This window comes from Hypanus sabinus, chromosome 2 (genome assembly GCF_030144855.1).
Source record: "Hypanus sabinus isolate sHypSab1 chromosome 2, sHypSab1.hap1, whole genome shotgun sequence".
NCBI classification, from domain to species: Eukaryota; Metazoa; Chordata; class Chondrichthyes; order Myliobatiformes; family Dasyatidae; genus Hypanus; species Hypanus sabinus.
The window spans coordinates 106,012,852-106,036,567 of NC_082707.1; the positions used below are offsets into that span (position 1 = coordinate 106,012,852).

At 42.5% G+C, this 23,716-nt stretch overlaps 1 protein-coding gene across 2 annotated transcripts in view; it reads right to left on the bottom strand.

Annotated features, from left to right (window-relative positions):
* ryk (receptor like tyrosine kinase) overlaps positions 1–23,716 on the bottom strand; it is a 294,692-nt gene that overhangs the window by 165,200 nt on the left and 105,776 nt on the right. For both annotated transcript variants that reach the window (XM_059951330.1, XM_059951322.1), the window contains exon 6: positions 9,913–10,057. In XM_059951330.1, coding sequence (XP_059807313.1) covers positions 9,913–10,057 — 145 coding nt within the window. The remainder of the gene's footprint in view (positions 1–9,912; positions 10,058–23,716) is intronic.

Below are 23,716 nucleotides of genomic sequence, written 5' to 3' on the forward strand. Positions count from 1 at the left end.
ACATCCGGCTGCTCACCCTCCCTCTTGAGAATATTGAGAATTCGGGGGGTGGAGTTTCAAGATGGCGACATAGACATCTGCCTTTTAGGCGCTCTTCATTTTTTAAACTATAATCACCCTTTAATCAAATCTTTTCACACTTAATTACTGGGTTGATATTTACGATTTACTTCTTTTCTAAACTAATACTTGATTTAATCTTTTCAAACTTAAAATGTGTGTATCTAAGAAATCGTCTAAAGACCCTCCATCTCTTGAGGCAATTTCCAGTCTTCTGGATACTAAACTGGATACTAAACTTGCAAGTCTGGAAAATAAGCTTACTGCGAAAATGTCTGAGCTTGAAGAAGTCGTTAGATCGTTTGATACCAAGCTTCAATCGCAGGCAGCAGCTATTGAACGGCATGAAGAAAAGTTTGCGGCTCTTGACAAGTTAATTTGTGAAAAAATACGTACTATTGAAACTTTGGAGAAGAAGGTACGGTCAACCGCTAAAATAGTGGAGCAGAATAAGTTTAAAATCACCGATCTTGAAAACCGATCTCGCAGACAAAACTTGCGAATTATCGGATTTCCCGAAAATGTTGAGTCTGGTGACTTAACTGAATATTTCTCTAACTTATTGTGGGAAATTTTTGGTGAGGTCGCTTTGCGGGCTAAACCTACTATTGATCGTGCCCACAGAGTTTCGAGATTTTTGATCTCGAGAGACAAGCCACGAGCTGTGATTGTTCACCTCCATTATCCTCGGGAGAAAGAGCTTTTAAACCGATTAGCTCGTCAGAAAGGTATGATTTCTCACAGAAACAACAAGTTTCGTATTGTTGAAGATTATTCATTTGATGTGATGAAGGCGAGAATCGCTTTTAAACCAGTGATGGCAGAGATTCATTTGATTGGACTTAAACAAGCTTTAAGATACCCAGCGAATCTCAGAATTACATTGAGTGACGACAGTCAGCGCTTCTTTAATACTCCGGAAGAAGCGAAGAAATTCATCGAAGAATATCGGTCTCCTAGTACAAGTTGAACTATGTGTTATGTTGCAGAATTTTTGAAGATTGTTGAAGATATTGTTATCTTATTACTAATTCAACTTCAAGTCTAGTGCACTTATAACCTATTCAATATTATGATATGTTTTTTTATATATGAAAAGAAAGGGAGGGAGGGAAGGAAGGAAGGGAAGGAAGGGAAGGAAGGGAAGGAAGGGAAGGAAGGGAAGGAAGGGAAGGAAGGGAAGGAAGGGAGGAAGGAAGGGAGGAAGGAAGGAAGGAAGGAAGGGAGGAAGGAAGGAAGGAAGGAAGGAAGGAAGGAAGGAAAGAAAGAAGGAAAGAAAGAAAGAGAACTCAATCTGAGATATCGCGGACCCTGGCACCAGTAAGACAACAGACCATCCGGGATACTCGATCTCTTCCACAGAAACTCTTATCTGTCCCCCTAACTATCGAATCCCCTATCACTACTGCTCTCCTCTTTTCCCTCCTTCCCTTCTGAGATGAGGGTCCAGTCTCGGCGCCAGACGCCACCACTGCAACTTGTCCCTGGTAGGTCGTCATCCCGATCAACAGTATCCAAAACAGTATACTTATTGTTGATGGGAATGGCCACAGGGGTGCTCAGCTCTTCCTGTCTATTCCCCTTCCCTCTCCTGACAGTCACCCAACTACCTGTCTCCTGACTCCTAGGGGTGACTATCTCCCTGAAACTCCTGTCTATTTCTGTCTCTGCCTCCTGAATGATCCGAAGTTCATCCAGCTCCAGCTCCCTAACACGGTTTGTCAAGAGCTGCAGCTGATGCACCTTTTGCAGGTGTAGTCATCAGGGACAGCTGTGCTCACCCTGACTTCCCACATACTGCAAACAGAGCACTCAACTGCCCTAACTGCTGCCTCCATTACCTACTCCTAAGCTAATTAGATTAATTAAAGGAGCTTACCCGGCCTTACCTCACCTGCAGTGAAGCTCGTACTCAGCCTCTGCTCGCTATTTAAATTCTCCTGCTGCCTCATGGGCTGACTTTCACGCGCTTGCGCAGTCGTGCCCCATTCAAACCTCATCTCTGCCTGTTCTCGCTGAAGCCTAATTGAGCTAAAGCCGACCCACTCTGCCTCAGTCCACTCCAACAATGGCCGCTACGACCTTTGACTGTATTAATTGAGGAAAGGAGGTCATGTGTGTGAGGACAGTTTTCTGTGCTGGGTGTCAGATGTGCGGGATCTTTGAGGCTCCCAACACCCCGGACGGCCAGATCTGCACCAGGTGTATCGAGCTGCAGCGTGAGGGACCAAATTAGGGAATTGGAGATACAGGTCAATGGCCTTCGTCCAGTCAGGGAGATCGAGGAGGTGTTAGCAAGGAGTCATAGGCAGGTGGTCACACCGGACCATGGGAGAGAGACAGGTGGATCACAGTCAGGAAGGGGAAAGGGAAGAGAGCACCCCAGTGGCTGTACCCCTTGACAATAGGTACTCCTGTTTCAGTACTGTTGCGGGGGGGGGGGGGGAGGGGAACAGCCTACCTGGAGGAAGCAGCAGTGGCTGAGTCTCTGGCACGGATTCTGGCCTTGTAGCTCAGAAGGGAAGAGGAAGGCAGTAGTGATAGGAGACTCTATAGTTAGAGGGTCAGACAGGCGATTCTGTGGACGCAGGAAAGAAACTCGGATGGTAGTTTGCCTCCCAGATACCAGGGTCTGGGATGTTTCGGATCCCGTCCAAGATATCCTGTGGTGGGAGGGAGAACAGCCAGAAGTCGTGGTACATATTGATACCAATGACATAGGTAGGAAAAGGGAAGAGGTCCTGAAAAAAAGACTACAGGAAGTTAGGAAGAAAGTTGAGAAGTAGAACTGCAAAGGAAGTAATCTCGGGGTTACTGCCTGTGCCACGCGACAGTGAGAATAAGAATATAATAAGGTGGAGGATAAATGCGTGGCTGAGAGATTGAAGCAGTAGGCAGGGATTCAGGTTTCTGGATCATTGGGACCTCTTGGAGCAGGTGTGATCTGTACTAAAAGCATGGGTTGCACTTGAATTCCAAGGGGACCAATATCCTGGTGGGGAGGTTTGCTAATGCTACTAGGGACAGTTTAAACTAGAAATGTTGAAGGGTAGGAACCGAACTGAAGAGACTATGGAAGAAGAGGTTGGCTCACAAATAGAGAAAGCTTGTAGACAGGGTGAGAGAGAGGATAGGCAGGTATTAGAGAAGGGATGCACTCAGACCGAAGATTTGAGATGTATGTCTATTTTAACGCAAGGAGTGTTGTGAACAAAGCGGATGAGCTTACAGCGTGGATCAGTACTTGGAGGTATGATGTGGTGGCCATTACAGAAACTTGAATTGCTCAGGGATAGGAATGGTTCCTTCAGTTCCCGGGTTTTAGATGTTTCAGAAAGGACAGGGAGGGAGGCAAAAGAGGTGAGGGCATTGTACTGTTGATCAGAGAAAGTGGCATGGCTGCAGAAAAGGCAGACGCCATGGAGGGATTGTCTACGGAGTCTCTGTGGGTAGAGGTTAGGAGCAGGAAGTGGTCAATAACTTTACTAGGTGTTTCTTATAGACCGTCCAATAGTAACAGGGATACCGAAGAGCAGATAGGGAAACATCCTGGAAAGGTGTAATAATAAGAGTTGTCATGATGGGAGATTTTAATTTCCCAAATATCGATTGGCATCTCTGTAAAGCAAGGGGTTTAGATGGGGTAGAGTTTGTTAGGTGTGTACAGGAAGCTCTCTTGACACAATATATAGATAAGCCTACAAGAGGAGAGGCTATACTTGATTTGGTATTAGGAAATGAACCTGGTCAGGTGTCAGATCTCTCAGTGGGAGAGCATTTTGGAGATAGTGATCATAATTCGATCTCCTTTACAATAGCATTGGAGAGAGATAGGAACAGACAAGTTAGAAAAGCGTTTAATTGGAGTAAGGGGAATTATGAGGTTATAAGGCAGGAAATTGGAGGCCTAAATTGGAAACAGATGTTGTCAGGGAAAAGTACGGAAGAACTGTGGCAAATATACAGGGGATATTTGTGTGGAGTTCTGTATAAGTATGTTCCTATGAGACAGGGATGTTATGGTAGGGTACAGGAAACGTGGTGTACAAAGGCTGTAATAAACTTAGTCAAGAAGAAAAGAAAAGCTTATGAATGGTTCAGAGAGCTAGGTAATGTTAGAGATCTGGAAGATTATAAGGCTAATTGAAAGGAGCTTAAGAAGGAAATTAGGAGAGCCAGAAGGGGCCATGAGAAGGCCTTGGTGGGCAGGAATAAGGAATACCCCAGAGAATTCTACAAGTATGTGAAGAGCAGGAGGATAAGATGTAAAAGAATAGGACCTATGAAGTGTGACAGCGGGAAAGTATGTATGGAACTGGACGAAATAGCAGAGGTATGTAACACTTACCCACAGGCTGGTATATGTCTAGGGGAAAAAGGAGATCCAGCCACTCTGCAACCCACCTCCCGTACACACAGGTGCTGTGAGAATCGAGTTAATGCCTCGCGCCCACCAACAGTATCAAACCCACAACAAATACCGTTATGAAATACACTTTAAAGAGTTTACTAAAATTAAAAAAATAGTAGGCAATACAATATATATATATATATATATATACAAGGAAAAAAACAAAAGGCGCCAACTTATCAAAGTTCAGTCTGTTTAGTGCACTCGTTGGAGCTCAATCCACGAACCAATCGACCCATCCGGCCGTCGCACCTGGGACCACCCCGGTGGTCTTACGAGCAGTCCAGCACACGTCCACCTTCCTCAGCGTCTTCCTCTCCTCTCCCAAAAAAACCCGCGAAAACCCCTCCCCCAAGTTCCCAGCATCACAAGACACAATGACATTCCCCATTGATTAACAAATGAAGACAATTACCATATCAGCCATTCTAAAGTGAAACAACGGCAAGAGAAACACTTATCCGACAAAGAAACATTCCTACTTGTAACAAACCAACGAGGCCATTTTGAGTAACATACCCAGGACATTGTACAGGTACTTAATGAATACTTTACTTCAGTATTCACTATGAAAAAAGATCTTGGTGATTGTAGTGATAACTTTCAGCATACTGAAAAGCCTGAGCATGAAGATATTAAAAAAGCAGATGTGCTGGAGATTTGGAAAGCATCAAGTTGGATAAGGCGCCAGGACCGGATGAGATGTACCCCAGGCTACTGTGGGAGCTGAAGAAGGAGATTGCTGAGCCTCTGGCAATGATCTTTGCATCATCAATGAGGATGGGAGAGGTTCTAGAGGATTGGAGGGTTGCGGAACTTGTTCCTTTATTCAAGAAAGGGAGTAGAGATAGCCCAGGAAATTATAGACCAGTGAGTCTTACGTCAGTAGTTGATAAGTTGATGGAGAAGATCCTGACAGGCAGCAATTATGAACATTTGGAGAGGTATAGTATGATTAGGAGTAGTCAGCATTGCATTGTCAAGGGCAGGTCGTGCCTTAACAGCCTGATTGAAATTTTTGAGGATGTGACTAAACACATTGATGAAGGAAGAGCAGTAGATGTAGTGTATATGGATTTCAGCAAGACATTTGATAAGGTACCCCATGCAAGCCTTATTGAGAAAGTAAAGAGGCATGGGATCCAAGGGGACATTGCTTTGTGATTTGTGTACATAACTGTCTTGCCCACAGAAAGCAAAGAGTGGTTTTAGACGGGTCATATTCTGCATGGAGGTCCATCACCAGTGGAGTGCCTCAGGAATCTGATCTGGGACCCTTACTCTTCATTTTTTTTTATAAATGACCTGGATGAGGAAGTGAAGGGATGGGTTTAGTAAGTTTGCTGATGGCACAAAGGTTGGAGTGGAGGTGTTGTTGATAATGTGGAGGGCTGTCAGAGGTTACAGCGGGACATTGATGAGATGCAAAACTGGGCTGAAAAGTGGAAGATCAGATGAAGTTCAACCCAGATAAGTGTGAAGTGGTTCATTTTGGTAGGTCAAATATGATGGCAGAATATAACATTAATGGTAAGAAGCCTGGCAGTGTGGAGCAGTGGTCCCCAACCACTGGGCTGTGGACCGGTACCAGGCCATAAAGCACGTGCTACCGAGCCGCGAGGAAATGAAATGATTTGTCAATATGAAACAACATGAGTCAGCTGCACCTTTCCTCATTGCCTGTCCCGCCCACTGCTGAACTTGAACGCATGCAAGGTCACTACACATGCGAGGTCATCAGTCGCCAAAATGCAGTGATACCCTAGTGCCAAGGATCACAGGTTGGCCTTGGGTAACTGGCTGCCTCATGCGGCCGGCGGGAAGTGCCATTGCTACTGGCCTGGAGCACGGACAGATGGGTGCCGCCTCTAAACTTGTTTAGCACACTGAATGTTCGTGGGGAACCCGGTGCTAAAATATTCGCAGACGACCTAATTTGGGCTCAGGGTTTCGTAAGTAGTAGAGCAGCTACCTCATTGCAATCTAGTGAAAGTCATCCCTCGAGCCAAACTTTTGTTGGCCGATAGATCCTATCTACCTACAGGGGTGGGCGGGCAGGCACCCTGTCGCAATCCTCGCTCTCTCCGGACTGCGACTGTTGAGGCCCCGGTATGGGGACCTCCTTGTCCTCTCACTGGGGTGTTGCAATGATTTTATATGTTCATACTAGGAAAATATGCGCTGTGTGTTTAATATTAAATTCGTTAGATAAACCCTTTTAAAAATGAAATTGAGTATATTAACCTTTTATAAGTGACATAGTTGACTTATCACCTATATTCCAGTCGATATTAACATCCACATTGCGCCCCCCCCCACCCACCACCCCCCCCCCCCCCCCAGGCCGGTCCGCAAGAATATTGTCAATACTAAACTGGTCTGCGGTGCAAAAAAGGTTGGTGACCTCTGGTGTGGAGGATCAGAGGGATCTTGGGGACCAAGTCCATAGGACGCTCATAGCAGCTGCGCAGGTTGACTCTGTGGTTAAGAAGCCATACGATGTACAATCGTGGAATTGAATTTAGGAGCCGAGAGGTACTGTTGCAGCTATATAGGACCCTGGTCAGACCTCACTTAGAGTACTGTGCTCAGTTCTGGTTGCCTCACTACAGGAAGGATGTGGAAGCCATAGAAAGGGTGCAGAGGAGATTTACAAGGATGTTGCCAGGATTGGGGAGCATGCCTTATGAGAATAGGTTGAGTGAACTCGGCCTTTTCTCCTTGCAGCAAAAGAGGATGAGAGGTGACCTGATAGAGATGTATAAGATGATGAGGGGCACTGATTGTGTGGATAGTCAGAGGCTTTTTCCCAGGGCTGAAATAGTTGCCACAAGAGGACACAGGTTTAAGGTGCTGGGGAGTAGGTAGACAGGAGATGTCAGGGGTAAGCTTTTCATGCAAAGAGTGGAGAGTGCATGAAATGGACAGCCATCAACGGTGGTGGAGGTGGATACAATAGGGTCTTTTAAGAGACTTTTCGATAGGCACATGGAGCTTAGAAAAATAGAGCGCTATAGGTAAGCCTAGTATTTTCTAATGTAGGGATATGTTCGGCACAACTTTGTGGGCCAAAGGGCCTGTACTGTGCTGTGGGTTTTCTATTTTTCTATGACTCACTGGTCTAATATTCTCTGGGTTATCCCTACATTTTCCGCCCACCAAACATTTGGTATTAATCCTATGGCCAGTGAGAGCGCAAAGATAATTGCCAAAGGCAAAATGATCTCTTCCCTCGCTTCGCATAGTAACACAGGATGTATCCTATCCTGTGCCAGTAAGTTATCCCATTGTTATTCATAAGTTCCAGCACCCTCTTTCTTAACATTGATATGTTCAAGCATTCTGGCCTGATTTCCATTGTTCTCACAAACATCAAGGTGCCACTCAATGGTGAACATTGAAGTGGTTTTTGTTAATGGCCTCCCCTATCTTGACCAATTCCAGACTCATTTGTTCTTCTATTCCCATTTGTTCCTATACTAACTTGAGTCATCCTCCTGTTTTTCATAAACTTGTAAAATGACCTGGGGTTTTCCTGAATCCCAAACACCAATAGCATAGGGAGAATATCAATGCAGAATGTGGTAAGCAGATCCAGGAAGGATCTTCAAATATAATCATGTGGGGAGAACTTTGACATAAGAAAGAGGTGATCATTTTGCTGGGGCTATACTACAGGTTGCCCAGAAGTTAATAGAAGATGGTGTAGCATTTATGTAGACAAATTAGAATAAAATGATTATTATAGCAAGCGACATTATAAGCTCGCCATTATCAACTGGAATTGCTGTAGTGCAGAGTTTGGAAGGGATGGAATATGTAAAATGCATCAGAACAGTTTTTTTGATAATAGTCATGTTAACAGTTAGTTTAAAAAACAGCAGTTCGACTGAAGACATAAAAATTCAATTTAAAGCAGTGGAACAACTGTGCAGAAAAAAATGGGTACCTGAAATACTGAGTGCCAAACTGTGTTTGGTCTCTCCTATGCAGAACCTCCACTGTGAGCACCAAGTGCACTACAAGTTCTTCCTAGGTTACAAAGCCCAAGTTATGACATCCCATGACATAATCTGACATATGAACATCGGAAAAACCAAAGCAGATTAGGTGATCACAATGGTGACCTTTAGTGGCCTGCCACTTGAATTCTTCAATCTGTGTATTTGATCTCTTACACTGCTCGAAGGATGTACATTACAAGCAGCACCTCATAATCTTATGAGGATATATTACATACCTTGGGGCAGTAGTGAATTTAATATTACAATTCTTTGAAAATGAGTTCCAAAGACTTGCGATTTAAAAATCAATCTGCATCTTGGTATCCTTTCTAAGTCAGTGAACTCTAGATTCTCCATAGAAGGAGCACATTGGTTCATAACCACATGGTACTTTTACTGTTCATCATTAAATGCAGCAGCTTTATTTTTCAAAATAATTTTAATGTTCATTTCAATAAATTATTCCTTAGCAATGGCGTCAAGATTTAAACATGTCACTGGATCATACTAACTTTCTCTCAGTTAAATAACCATTTGTTACCACATATGATGATATTCACTGATTTTCCATCATGAGACAGATATCATTATTTTGCAACATTTAACACATTAGTCATCTTAAGATATGGAGTAGGAGAAATTAAGTTGGAGTCAATAAAGGACAGGAAAGGAACTTTGAACATTAGAAACATGAGAAAGTCTGCAGATGCTGGAAATCCAAAGCAATAAACAGAAAATGCTGGAGGAACTCAACATTTCAGGCAGCATCTATGGAAAGGAGTAAACAATTGATGTTTTGGGCATTTTTCAGGACAAAGAAAGAAGGGGAAAGATGTCTGAATCAAAACGTGAAGAGGAATTAATTGATGTTCCAGGCCTAGACTCTTTATCAAGATAGCAAAGGAAGGGAGTAGAAGCTTGAAGCTTATTAGCTTCTCCTTTCCAGTCCTGATGAAAAATCTCAGGCCAAAATTCCATTTATTCCCCTCAGTAGATGCTGGCTAACTTGCTGCATTCCTCAAGCATTTTGTATGTGCTGCTTAAGATTTCCAGCATCTGCAGAATCATTGGTGTTTATCTATGAAAGAAACAGAGGTAAAGTTAAATTAGGCAGATGATTTTCCAAAATGAAATTAAAGATGAAACACCCGTATTCTTCAGCGAGGTTATCACAAAGCTTCCTACTTACCAAAAAAGAGTGCCATTTTTTTGTGGAAGAAAATCTAATACCATGTACTATCGCTACTGAAAGTATCATCCCTGTTTTAGGTGGGCAAAAGCAATTCCTCTCAGTTAACCCACATCACTATTGAAGTTACAACCGACAGAATACAAAAAAGACTGATGCCTGTATTCACACTTAAAATAGAACTGATTGTTTTATCCTCATGCTTTGAAAGACACATTTTCCACATGATTAAGCTGGAATTCACTCACCTATCATCAATTTCCACTCTTTTCATGCTATGCAGGTGCAGCACAGCTAATATAATTGCCACCAGGAATATGACTGCACAACACACTCCAACACTGATGTAGAATACACGAGTGGAGGTGGTGGGAGCAATGTGAACCGCATGAACTGTAGAATAATAAGCACATGGACAACAATTAAAAAACCTAGCTACTCTCATGGTATCAAAAGAAGTATAAATAGTTATGCAGAAGACAAATAATGTCTGAAGACCAACTAGATTATTTGGGGAAACTACAGAAGTGGACTGGAAACGTTCAATTATGCACTTCATATAATCAATGAGGAAAAACTTAATTAAGAATCCTCAAAGGAGTAATCTTAAAGCTCATAGAATTGAAAGCAAATTAACCATTTTCTGAGGGTATTACAGGGTGGTAGCGTAGCAAAAAAAAAGTATTCTAATTGGAAAGAAGTTACATGAATTGACCTACCATGGACTTCAGTCTATGGATAAATGTTCTGTTTATAGAACACAGAACAGTACGGACCCTTCAGCCCATGATGCTGCGCTGACCTTTATATCGAACTAACTCAGTGGTTCCCAAACTGGGGTCCACTGATTCCCCCAATTAATGGTAGGGGACTGAGGCAGAACAGGTTGGGAACCCCTGATCTAACACTTCTTCCTTCTATCAGAGCCCTACATTTTTCCTTCACCCATGTGCCTTTCTAAGTGCATCTTAAATGTCCCTAATTATCTGGCTTTACTACCACCCCTGGCAGCGCATTCCATGAACCTACCACTTCTTGTGTAAAAAACCTATATTGGACATCCACCCCCATCTGTACTTTACTAGAATCATTTTAAAATTATGCACCTCCTATTAGCTATTCCACCCTGGGAAAAGGTCTCTGGCTGTCCACTCCATTGTGCCTCTTATCATCTTTTATACCTTTATCAAGTCACCTCAGGTGAGGTAACACTTCAACTGCAAATCTGTTGGGATTGTCCTTTGTATCTGGTGCTCATGATGTGGTCTCCTCTACAGTGGTGAAACCCAACATTAATCATGGGCTACTTTGTTGAGGACCTTTGCTTCAATGGCAAAAAGCAGAATTTCTCAGGAGTCGAGCATTTTAATTTGTGTTTCTATTCCCTTTCCAACATGTCAGTCCATGGCCTCCTCTTTTGTCATAATGACGCCACTCTCAGGATGGAGGAGCAACAACTCATGTTCCCTCTAGGTAGCTTCCAAACTAATGATGAACATTGATTTCTCCTTCAAGTAAACTTTCCTATCCCCTTCCTTTTTCTTCTGTTCTCCACTCTGGCCTCTTATCTCTTCTCCTCACCTGCCTATCAAGTGCCCTGGTGCTCCCTTTCTACCCATTCTCCTATAGTTCACGCTCCTCTCTGATTAGATTCCTTCTCTAGCTATTTACCTTTCCCTCCCGCCTGGCTTCACCTATTCACCTTCCAGCTTGTCCCCTTTCCACTCAACTCACCTTTTTAATCTGAAATCTTCCTATCCAGTTCTCAACTCAATTGTTTACTCATTTTCATAGATGCTGCCTGACCTGCAGGGTTCCTCCATCATTTTGTGTGTTCTTCTCATCCTCTTTTGCTCCAAAGAGAATACCCCTTCAGAGCATCTATAGAGCACTCTCTAAAGCTTTCATATCCTTCCTATAAATGAACACACAAATCCAAGTGTGGTGTAATCAGAGTTTTATAGAATCACAGAGAGGTATGCATAGCACTTAAACAGGCCCACTGGCCATCTAGTCCATGCCAAAACCAGTTAAACTGCCTTCTATCAACCTGCAGCAGGACCACAGCCCTCCATATCTGACTATCCATGTACCTATCTAAATTCCTCTTCAACATTGAAATCAAGCTCAAATGCACCACTTGTGCAGGCAGCTCATTCGACACATTCACAACTCTCTGCGCGAGGAAGTTTTCCCTCATGTTCTCCTTGAACTTCTCCCCTTTCACTGTTAACCCATGACCTCTGGTTGTAGTCACACCAAACCTCAGTGGAAAAAGCCTGCTTGTATTTACTCTATCTATACCCCTTATAATTTTGTATACCTCTATCAAATCTCCTCTCAATCTTCTATGTTCTAGGAAAGAAGTCCTAACCTATTCAATCTTATAATTCCGTAATGGGAAATCAAGTATCACACACTCTCTCGTTGGGACTTCTACTTACTGATGAAGGAAACTTACCTGAAAACATTTAACAAACTCTATCCCATCTAGCCCTTTTACAGTCTGGGAGTCGCAGTCAATATGTGGAAAGTTAAAATCACCTACTATAACGACCTTATGTTTCTTACCACACACAAAATGCTGGTGGAATGCAGGAGTCCTGACAAGGGGTCTCAGCCCGAAACATCGACAGCGCTTCTCCCTATAGAAGCTGCCTGGCCTGCTGCGTTCCACCAGCATTTTGTGTGTGTTGCTTGAATTTCCAGCATCTGCCGATTTCCTCATGGTTGCCTTATGTTTCTTACTTCATTGTGCAATCTCTTTATAAATTTGTTCCTCTAAATCCCTAGGACTGTAATATAGCCCCATTAATTTGGTCATACCTTTCTTATTTCTCAGTTTCACCCATAACACCTCACTAGTTGATTTCTCCAGTTTGTCCTGATGGAGTACTGCAGTAACATTTTCCCTGATAAGTAACACCACCCTTCCTCCTTTAATCCTGGAATATTGAGCTGCCAGTCCTGCCCCTCCTGCAACCAAGACTCACTAATGGCTACAACGTCATAATTCCAGGCGTTAATCCATTTCCTGAGCTCATCCAGCTTTCCCTGTACTTCTTGCATTGAAATATATGCAGCTCAGGAGACTAGTCGCATCATGCTTAACCTTATGATTCCTGATTCTGCCTGACGTCTTACCAACATCTGCCTCCACAACTGTTTCTGATTCCCATCCCCTTGCAACTCTCATTTACACCCCACTGTGCAGCAGTAACAAACCTTCCCACTAGGATATTAGTCCCCCCTCCAGTTCACGTGCAAACCATCCCTTCTGTACAGTTTCCATGTTCTCTGGAAGAGACCCCAATAATCCAAAAATCTTATGCCCTCCCTCCTATACCAAATCCTTAGCCACGTGTTAAACTGCTTAATCTTCCGCATTCTGGCCTCACTAGCAAACGGCATGGGTAGCAACCCAGAGATCTCAGCCTTGGAGGTCCTACCCTTTAACTGAACACTTAATTCCCTGTACTCCTTATGCAGAAACACATCACTTGCCCTACCTCATGGTCATTGGTACTTACATGAACCACTGGCTGTTCACCTTCCCACTTTAGAATGCTGAAGACTCGATCCGAGATGTTCCAAGACACTGGCACCTGGGAGGCAATATACCATCCGGGAATCTTATTCTCGCCCACATAATCTCCTGTGTTCCCCTAACGAACGAATCCCCTATCACCATAGCACACCTCTTCTTCTCCCCTTCCCTTCTGAGTCACAGAGGCAGACTCAGTGCCAGAAAACAGACCACTATGACATTCCTCCGTTGGGTCATTTCCCCTCCCCCACAACAGCATCCGTCTGTTTCTGTGGGGGATGGCCAGAAGGGTTCTCTGTACAGGCTTCTTAACCCCTTTTCCCTTCCTGACAATCACCCAGTTTCCTGTGTCCTGCACTTTGGTGTAACTACCTCTCTATATGTCTTATCTATCACCCCTTCAGCCTCCTGAAAAAGTAGACGTTCATCCAGTTCCAGATCCAACTCTTTATCACAGATTGTTCGAAGCTCTAGCTGGAAGCACTTCTTGCAGTTGTAGTTGGGACACTGGAGGCTTCCCTGCCTTTCCACATCCCGCAAGGGGAGCATTCAACTACCCGGCCTGGCATCGTTACTGCCCTAATTAAGCAGATGTAAAGAAGGGAACGGCAAATAACTTTAACTAGAGCTTTTCTTTATCTGTCTTCGCTGAAGCCTCAAAGAGCTGAAGCATCATCACTCTAACTCTGACTCCTCAAACTAAGGCCACTGCGCTTGCCCCCATCTTCCTTTAATTTGTTCTTGCTAATCAATCCCAAACACTGATTGGTCACCAGTCAGAGCTTCAATAAGCTGCCCTGATCTGTCGCTGCCTTTTTCTACTCAAGCAGTGGACCTGAGAGAAATCCTCTCCTTGCAAACTTCTGATGTCTGGAATGGTCACTGGTCAGTCACCCTGAAGGCTTCATTAACAAGGTTAATGACAGTATTCTTAGCAATGTGAAGAAACATATAGATCTTGGGATCCAACTCCATAGATCCCTGAAAGCTGCTGTGTAGGGCGATTGGATTGTTAGGGATCTCATGCCTTCTGAGTTTCTGAATGAGTCTGCCAGGGGAACTTTGTCAAATTTCTTACTAAAATCCATCTGCACCACATCCACCACTGCTTCAATTTCTTTTGTCATTTCCTCAATCAGACTCATGAGGCAGTCTCACAAAGCCATGTCAAGTATCCCGATGTTTCACCAATTGCTTGTAAATCCAGTCTTTAAGCATCCTCTCCAATAGTTTGTCCATCACTGATGTAAGTCATTTGTCTACAATTCCCAAAGTTGAAAATTCTAAATTCAAAGTAAATTTATTATCAAAATAAATATGTCACCATATACAACAATGAGATTCTTTTGAGCAGGCATGCTGTAATTTTCCAAATGTTCATAAATGCTATCCTTAAGAAACTTCTCCAGTAACTTACTGTGTGAGACTCATTGTTCTATAGTTTCCATGAATATCCCTACTTGCCTTCTTGAATAATAGAACAAGATTAGCTACTCGCCGGTATTACCTTGCTCGTGGCTAGAGAGGAAATGAAAATATTGCTCAGGTTCCAGCAATGCCCCTTTTCATAACCTGGGGGTATATTTCATCAAGACCTGGAGACTTATCTACCTTACTGCTCCCCAACCACCGGACTGCAGACTGGTACTTTGCTACTGGTACATGTGCTACCAGGCCATGAGGAAATGATATGATTTGGAGATATGAAACGATACGAATCAGCTGCACCTTTCCTCATTCCCTATCATACCCACTGTTGGACTTGAACGCACACGAGGTTATTACGCATGCAAGGTCATTAACCTAAAACTACTCGATGAGTAAAAAACGAATATTGCTTGAGGGTTTCTTTGGAAGAGGTGGTAGGGGACATAAAAGGCCCAACAATGATGACGTAGAGACAGCTGAAGCTAAGACTGGAAAAAAAAAGAAACCTTCCTTCAACTGAAAATACGACCAGTTGTACATAAAATATGGCTTTAATGTGACCGGTGACCGGTGATATGTGAAGACAAGCTGCCTAATGAAGCAATGAAGCCCTCAAAACTTCTTCGGCACCTTGAGTCCAAACACCCTGCACTTACAGACAAAACCGTTAAGTTTTTTTGAGTAGAAGAAACATGAGCAAGTGGGGCAGAAGCAAGTGCTGTGAGCCACCACTTCTACAAATGCTGCTGCTCTGAGAGTGTCATACTTAGTGGCTAGCTGTATTGCTAAGGCTAAGAAGCCTTCCACTGTTGGTGAAGAATTGATTCTGTCTACTGCCAAGGACATGTGCCATGAACTGCTGGAAGAAGCTGCAGCTAACAAGATGGCACAGGTTTCTCTTTCAGCTACCACGGTTTCAAGGAGAATCGATGACATAGCGGAGGACATCGAAGCACAGCTGTTGGAACAGGTTAACAAGTCACCATGGCATGCTATCCAGGTGGACAAATCCACCAATGTCAACAACAAGGCAATACTGCTGGTTTATGTGCGATATATATTTCAAGATGATGTGCACAAGGATATGTTGTGTGTACTACTGCTGCCAACTAACACAACTGGGGCAGAACTATTTAAATCTTTGAATGATTGCAAACTGGACTGGTCATTCTGTGTTGGAATATGCACAGACAGGGCTGCAGCTATGACTGGACGGCTGTCTGGTTTCACTATCTGAGTCAAAGAGGTTGCTCCTGAATGCCAGTCTACACACTGTGCCATACACAGGGAAATGCTGGCTAGCCGAAAAATATCTCCTGATCTTAACAGCACATTTGAGTGGCGTTGTTGGAGTTATAAATCATATCAAAGCAAAAGCCATTAACTCACATCTGTTTGAGCAGCTTTGTGAAGAAATGGATGCAGAGCACAAACGCCTTCTCTTACACACGGAAGTCAGGAGGCTATCAAGGGGGAGAGCCCTGGCCAGGGTTGTTGAGTTAAGAGAGCAGCTACAGAGATTTCTTTCAGGAAAAAAGTCACCACTGGCAGCACACTTCAGTGACAAGAAGTGGATAGAAAAACTTGCTTATCTGTGTGACATCTTCAACCTGCTCAATTTGTCACTTCAGGAGAGAATGACAACTGTCTTCAAGTTGGCAGATAAAGTGTCTGCTTTCAAAGCCAAACTGGAACTGTGGGTATGGCGAGTGGACAGAGGCATATTTGACATGTTCCCAACATTAGCTGGGATTTTAGGAGAGACTAAGGCTGCACCATCCTTCTCACAGCTGGTGCGCGATCACCTATCTTCTTTGTCGACAGAATTCGAGCATTACTTCCCAACTGCAAATGACCCAAGTCATGCAAAGGAATGGGTCCGTGACCCATTTGTGAATGTCCCCGGTGAATCATCCATGTCAGCATGGAAAGAAGATCAACTCCTCAAGCTTGCAAATGACAGTGGGCTGAAAAGTATGTTCGACCTAACATCTCTGCCGGCATTCTGGATCAAGTCAAGGCTGAATATCCTGGGATAGCCACAAAAGCACTGAAAACGTTGCTTCCATTTCAAATATATCTCTGCGAAGCGGGGTTTTCTGCAATGAATGCAACGAAAACTAAATTGTGGAATAGACTGGACAAAAGGAACCCCCTTTGAGTATTGCTGTCTCCCATCACCCCTCAATGGGACTGCCTTGTTGCAGGGAAACAAGCCCAGGGATCCCACTGATTCAGCGATATTGGTGTGTTGCAATGATTTTATATGGTCATACAAGGAAAATATGCCCTGTGTGTATAATATCCAAACATTATGACTTATAGTTGACTTATCACCTATATTCTGGTCATGATTAACAACACCCGCTCCCCCTCCAACCCCCCCCCCCCCCCCGTCAGCTGGTCTGCAAGAATACTGTCAATATTAAACCAGTCTGCGGTGCAAAGAAGGTTGGTGACTCCTGCTTTAGGAGACCCAGCACTACCTCCTTAACTTGAAATGCCCAGCATATTATCACACTCCACAGTGATCTCCATATCCTACATTCCTTCCCCTTGGTAAATAGTGATCATACAGCAATAAAAGTGTGCAAAGCTATCGTATAAAAAGCTCACTCCATTAATAATTTTTGCTTTATCAAGGATATAAAGGCATGTAGAGCTAAGAATTGGAAACACAGCAATTAATTAGCTGAACACTGCAACTTGACATACTTAACAGCCTTTTCAATGCAAAACCTGTTTCGATAGTGATGTTACGATCACTGTCTGGCTTAGGAGCACGAAGGATCAAAAGATATGGTTTTGTCCATTTAGGACTGAAATGTTCCTCGACTCAGAGGTTGTACATTTTGGAATTGCCAGTCCAAAGAGCAGTGACTGAGTGCATGGAGAGCTGAGATCTATGTAACTTTGCCCTAAAAGAATTTCCCGTGGGAGACACTTGGTAGAAGTTCCAGAATGCCAGGCAGCAGAAGTGTATAAAGTTGCCATTACTAGGGGGAAGGTTCTTTGGAAACTGAAAGATCTGAAAGTAGGTAAGTCACTTGGACCAGATGGTGTACACCCCAGGATTCTGAAAGATTGTGTAGGCGTAAGTAATGATCTTTCAGAATCACTAGATTCTGGAATGGTTCCAGAAGACTGGAGAATTGCACATGTCTCTCCACTCTTCAACAAGGGAGAGAGACAGAAGAAAGGAAATTATAGGCCAATTAGTCTGACATTAGTGCTTGAGGAGATGTTGGGAGTCGAATGTTAAGGATGTAATTTCAGGGTACTTGGAGTACATAATAGGCCGGAAACAGCATGATTTCCACAAGGAAAAATCTTGTCTGACGAATCTGCTGGAATTCTTTGAAGAAATAACAAGCAGGATAGATAAAGGAAAATCAGTGGATGTTATGTACTTGGATTTTCATAGGCCTTTAACAAAGTGCCATGCATGAGGCTGCTTAACAAGTTAAAAGCCCATAGTATTACAGGAAAGATACTAGCACAGATAAAGCCATGGCTGATTGCCAGGAGGAAAAGAGTGGGAATGAAATGAGCCTTTTCTGGTTGGCTGCCAGTAACTAGTGTTGTACCACAGGAGTCTGTGTTGGAACTGCTTCTTTTTAGCAGTATACGTCAATGACTTGGATGATAGAACTGATGGCTTTGTTGCAATGTTTGTGGATGTTAGTTACAAAGATAGGTGAGGGGCAGGTAGTTTCAAGGAAGTAGAGAGGTTACAAAAGGACAGATAGATTATGAGAATGGGCAAAAGTGGCAGTAGGAATAGTGTTGGGAAGTGTATGAGCATGCACTTTGATAGAAGAAAAAAAGGCAGACTATTTTCTAAATGGAGAGAAAACTCTAAAATCTGAGGCATAAAGGGAATTGGGAGTCCTTGTGCAGGATTCCCTAAAGGTGAATTTACAGGTTGAGTCAGTAAGGAAGACAAAGGTGATGTTTGAAACCACTGTTGTGGCCTCACTTGGGAGTACTGTGAGCAGTTTTGGGTCCCTCATCTTAAAAAGGATATGCTGACACTGGAAGGGGTTCAAAGGAAGTTCTCAAAAATGATTTCAGGATTGAACAGCTTGACAAATGAAGAGCGTTCAATTGCTCTGGGCCTATATTCACTAGAATTGAGAAGAATGAGGTGTGATGTAATTGAAAACTATCGAATGATGCATGGCTTCGATAGTGTGGGTGTAGAGAGAATGTTTCCTATGGTGGGGGAGTCCAGGCCTCAGAATAGGACATTCTTTTAGAATGGAGATAAGGACCCATTTCTTTCGCCAGAGAGTGGTGAATCTGTGGAATTCATTGCCACAGGTGGCTGTGGAGGCCAAGTCTTTATGTAAATTTAAGGCAAAGGTTGTTAGATTCTTAATTGGGTAAAGCATGAAGGAGACAGGGAGAGGACGTGAGATTGCGGTTGAGAGGAAAAATGGATCAACCGTGATGAAATGGCAAACCTGGTTCGATGGGCCAAATGGCCTAATTCTGCCCCTATATCTTATGGGCTGATTTGGAAACTGTGTGGGGAAAGTGGACTCAAATTAGTGGATCAACTATATGTTTCTTCATACAACGGCAAAGCAAGCTCAAAGAGTCATATCATGAATTCCCAATACCAATTCATAGGCATTTACTGTATTTAGTTGATCTAATTCCAAAGTGGAGAAACGTTCGGATAAAAACTGGACAGCTTCTGTTTAGAAATGTAAGCTCTATGAACCACTTTAAATTGTAGAAGAAAATGACGAGCACAAAAAGATGATTTATTAACCCGTTTAAGAATTTTATTCCATCTTTCATCAGAAATCTGACAATTTACATCATCCTCCCAAGCTTTTTTTATTTTATCTAAAAAGCCTTGTCTAGAATCAATCAACAAGTTATAGATACATTAAACCATTAGAACCATTAAACAAAAGGTTTTAAATTTAAAAGATTGTCCAGTAAATTTTTATCAGGACCTACAGGAAAAGTAGTTAATTGGAAACATTAAGAAATCTCTAATTTGAAGATGCCCAGTTTTTATCCGAACATTTCTCCACTTTGTAATAAATGCAACTCTGCTGATGCCTCTTTAATTCATGTGTTTTGGTTCTGCCCTGAAATTGAAAAGTTTTGGCAGGAAGTATTCCATACCTTCTCACAACTTTTTAGGGTCCAACTTGACCCAAGTCCCCTTACTGCCTTGCTTGGTATTATTGCAAATGAAGATACAACTTTAAATACTCCTAGCCTACAGGTTTTAGTTTTTAACCTCTCTTTTAGCAAGGAGAGCAATCTTGCTTAAATGGAAGGAGTCTACCCCTCCTACACATCTTCAATGGCTACGTGATATTATGTCTTATTTAAATTTAGAAAAGATCCGCTGCTCAGTCTTAAATTTGAAACAATCTTTTTATGATATCTGGGGACCTTTCCAAAATTACTTCTCCAATTTATAAAGTTTAACAGTGCACAGACTTTTATGTTGTTGATCTAATTCCTATTGTAACCATAGACATCAATAGACAATAGGTGCAGAAGTAGACCATTTGGCCCTTCGAGCCTGCACCGCCATTTTGAGATCATGGCTGATCATCTACTATCAATACCCAGTTCACCTATCCACCACACCAATTTTGTTGTTATTCATAAATTATGCCATTACATTCTAATCTAAATTGCAAATATATATGATACAGAGAGCCCAGTTCCGATCCTCAAGGCACACCACTAGTCACTGGCCATCAATTTGATAAATATCCCTTCATTGCCACCTTCTGATTCCTTCTATCAGCCAACTAGCTAGCCAATACTTAGGGCAGCCTCCAACCTGATGGCATGAACACTGATTTCCCTATATTCTGACAATTTCCCCCCCTCCCTCTTTTCTCTTCTTCCATTTAACAATCTGGCTCACCTCTCACGTTTTCTCCACCCCTGCCTATTATCTCCCTGTTGTGTCCCACTGCCTGATCTTTGGCAACCACCCCTTTACTTGCTGACAGCATCTCCTAATTAACCTTTGTAAATTCATGTTTAATGCCATCAGAATTAGCCTTGTCCCGATTTAGGGCTTGTGCATCAGCCATATCTTATTTAAGTATTCTAACATCAATAGAATTATGATCACTGTCTCAAAGTGTGCCCCCACTGACACATCTGCCCAGATTCATTTCCCAAGAGGAGGTTAAGTGTGTAGGGCCATCTACACAACGCCATCACCAAAAGCGATAAACTTGGCTACCCCTGTAAAATCAAAATTTACTAACTAGCCTGGGTGTTATCCTTGATTTAGATTTTAATTTTAAACCCCACATAAAGAAAGTGATCAGAGTAGCATTTCTACAGTTGAGAAATATTGTAAAGGTACATTCATTTCTGTCATGTTAAGATGCTGAAAAGCCTTGACTGTATATTGAATAGACGAGATTACTGGCCTTCCAAGGCAGTCTAATGAAAAACTTCAACTTATTCAGAATACCACTGCTAGACTTTAACCAGAACCAGGATGAGGGAATATATCACTCCCATACTAATTACTCTGCACTCACTTTGTGAATCGTTTAGAATTGATTTTAAAATCTTCTTACTTATTTTTAAAGTTCTTAATGCTCTGGGACTGGAGTACATCACAGAATCATTTTCATTTTATAATCCTGCTCAAGCTCTCTGGTCATCTTCTGCCATTCTGTTAAGTTTAAACAATCACCCTCAAAAGATAATTAGCAGGTCAGCTTTTTTTGAACTATGCTCCTAAACGGTAAAATTCAGTCCCTAAAACTGTGAGGTATGCAGCCTTAAGGCTGATTTATACTTTTGTGTAGGCTCTACGCCGTAGCCTATGCCGTTGTGAGCATTTATACTTGTGCGTTGGTGTGTCTGTGTTGCTCTGCAATTCACTGCCAAAACACTAGTTGGCAGTAGGGTTTCTATGCCACTGTGTTGAGTTTTTTTGTGTACTTCAAACAATGTTGACTGAAATTGAGCGCACCATGTCGGAGTTGGACTTAATAAATGTTGAACAAGAGTTACTTTTATTGAAATTACTGCCACGCAGAAAAGAGAGAAGATGTCAGAGGAAATGGTCCTCCGACATCCAAACCAATGTCTGTGGAAATTTCTTTCCCTGAATTTGTTGTCATTTGGCAGTCTTTATAGTCTGGCAATGAAGAGTCATACAAATGTACATAGTTTCAGACTTCCTTAACTAACCTTTCCTCGATTTGGTCCATTTTCCAATTCACGTTCTCTTCTTCTCTCTCAATTCAAAAATAGCGGAAAAGAAGCAACCGGAAATGTGATGCTACCAAGCAGACCAATCACAGTTGTTGCAGTCTGCGTCGCCGCGACGCGTAGTTACATTTTTGGGGACGTGTGCGTCAGGCTTTAGCGTAGATTCAACTCAGAAGTATAAACTGGCCTATAGTTGACACCCTTAAACACCAGCTAAAAAACCTATTTATTTAATCTTGCTTTTTTAAGTAACACCTTCTTTGTCTTTTATTTTTATTTATTTTTTTCCTATTTGTACTTTTATCCCATTGTAAAGCACTGTGAACTACAACATCTGCATGAAAAATGCTCTATAAATAGTTATTCATTGCTTGAGAATACTTTCTAATTCTGTGCCATCCAAACCCTACACATGATGCCAGCCTATGACAATCAACAAGTTGAAATTACCTATATCACAACTCTATTATTCCTACAGCTGTCAGCAATTCAGCAATCTCCCTACATGTCTGCTTATTTAATTCCTACTGACAATTTTTATTTATTGTGGGGGGGGGGGGGGGGGCAGGAACTAAGTGCAATCCCATTAAAATAATAACCCCCTTCTTATTTCTAAGTTTCACCCATGTAGCCTCAATGAATACTCCCTGGAACTGTAAGTGTCACTGCAATGTTCTTCCTCATCAAAAACATAACTCCCCCTCCTTTCTTACCTTACTTCTACTTCACTTGCAACATCTGTGCCCTGGGACACTTAGCAGCCAGATCTGCCTTTCTCGCAACCGTAAAAACTGTGACATCACAATCACGTGGCCACCTGCTTTAGCCATCTTGTTTCTTGACTTTTCATATACACTTGCGCCTAAGGTGACAGTGTTAGGGCTAGGTTTTAAGGTGAAGAAGAACAGGTTAGAAGGGATCCGAAGAAGACTTTTCCATGAGATGCAGTCTGAGACGGTGTGAATGGTCTGAATGTCAATTTAAATCACAAAAGCATAAGTTACAGACCAAGTGCCGACACATAGGATTAGTATAGATAGCCATTTGATGGGTTGAAGGTCCTATTTCTGTGCAGGACCTTATAATTCATCAGGTCTTAGGGATCTATTCACTTCACTGCCTGCTGCAGCCTCTCATACACACTTCTTTTAATATTAACATCCACATCCCATTCCCTGAAATCTGGAGTCAGAATGGCTTTTCCTGTGAAGGACCGAAATAGCAATTTGTGTGGAGTCAGAAAAATACTGAGGTCATAAATGAATACTTCTCATCTGTATTCATGAAAGAGAAAGTTTTTGTGATCTATTTTACTGATATGAATTACAATGTTCTACACATGGTTAATAAGTTTGCAGAGGACACCAAAGTTGATGGCATAGAAGGTAAAGAAGATCATCTAAAATTGCAAGATGAAATGGGGAAGTGAGCAGATTATATTTAACTCGGACTATGCTAAATTAACCAGAGCAAAACTTGCCCAACAAATGGTAGCGTTTTGAAGTGTGTTGTATAACACAGATCTGGGGTCAGGTACACCGTTCACTGAAAGTAGCAACACAATTTGACATGGTGATAAAGCAGCAAACTGGCAAGCTTGTTGACATCAATCAAGGCACTGAGTAAAGAGCTCAACCTCACATTGGTGAGACCACACTTCAAGTGTTATGTGCTGCTCTCATTGCATTGTTGCAGGAAGAATGTTATTAACCTGGAAAGACTGTAGAAAAGATTCATGAAGATGTTACCAGTACTGGAGGGGTTGAGTTAAATGAAATTGGATATCTTGGAACAGTTGATGTTCAGTCCCTTCCCCAGAGTATGGGATTCTAGAGCTAGAGGTCATAGTCTAA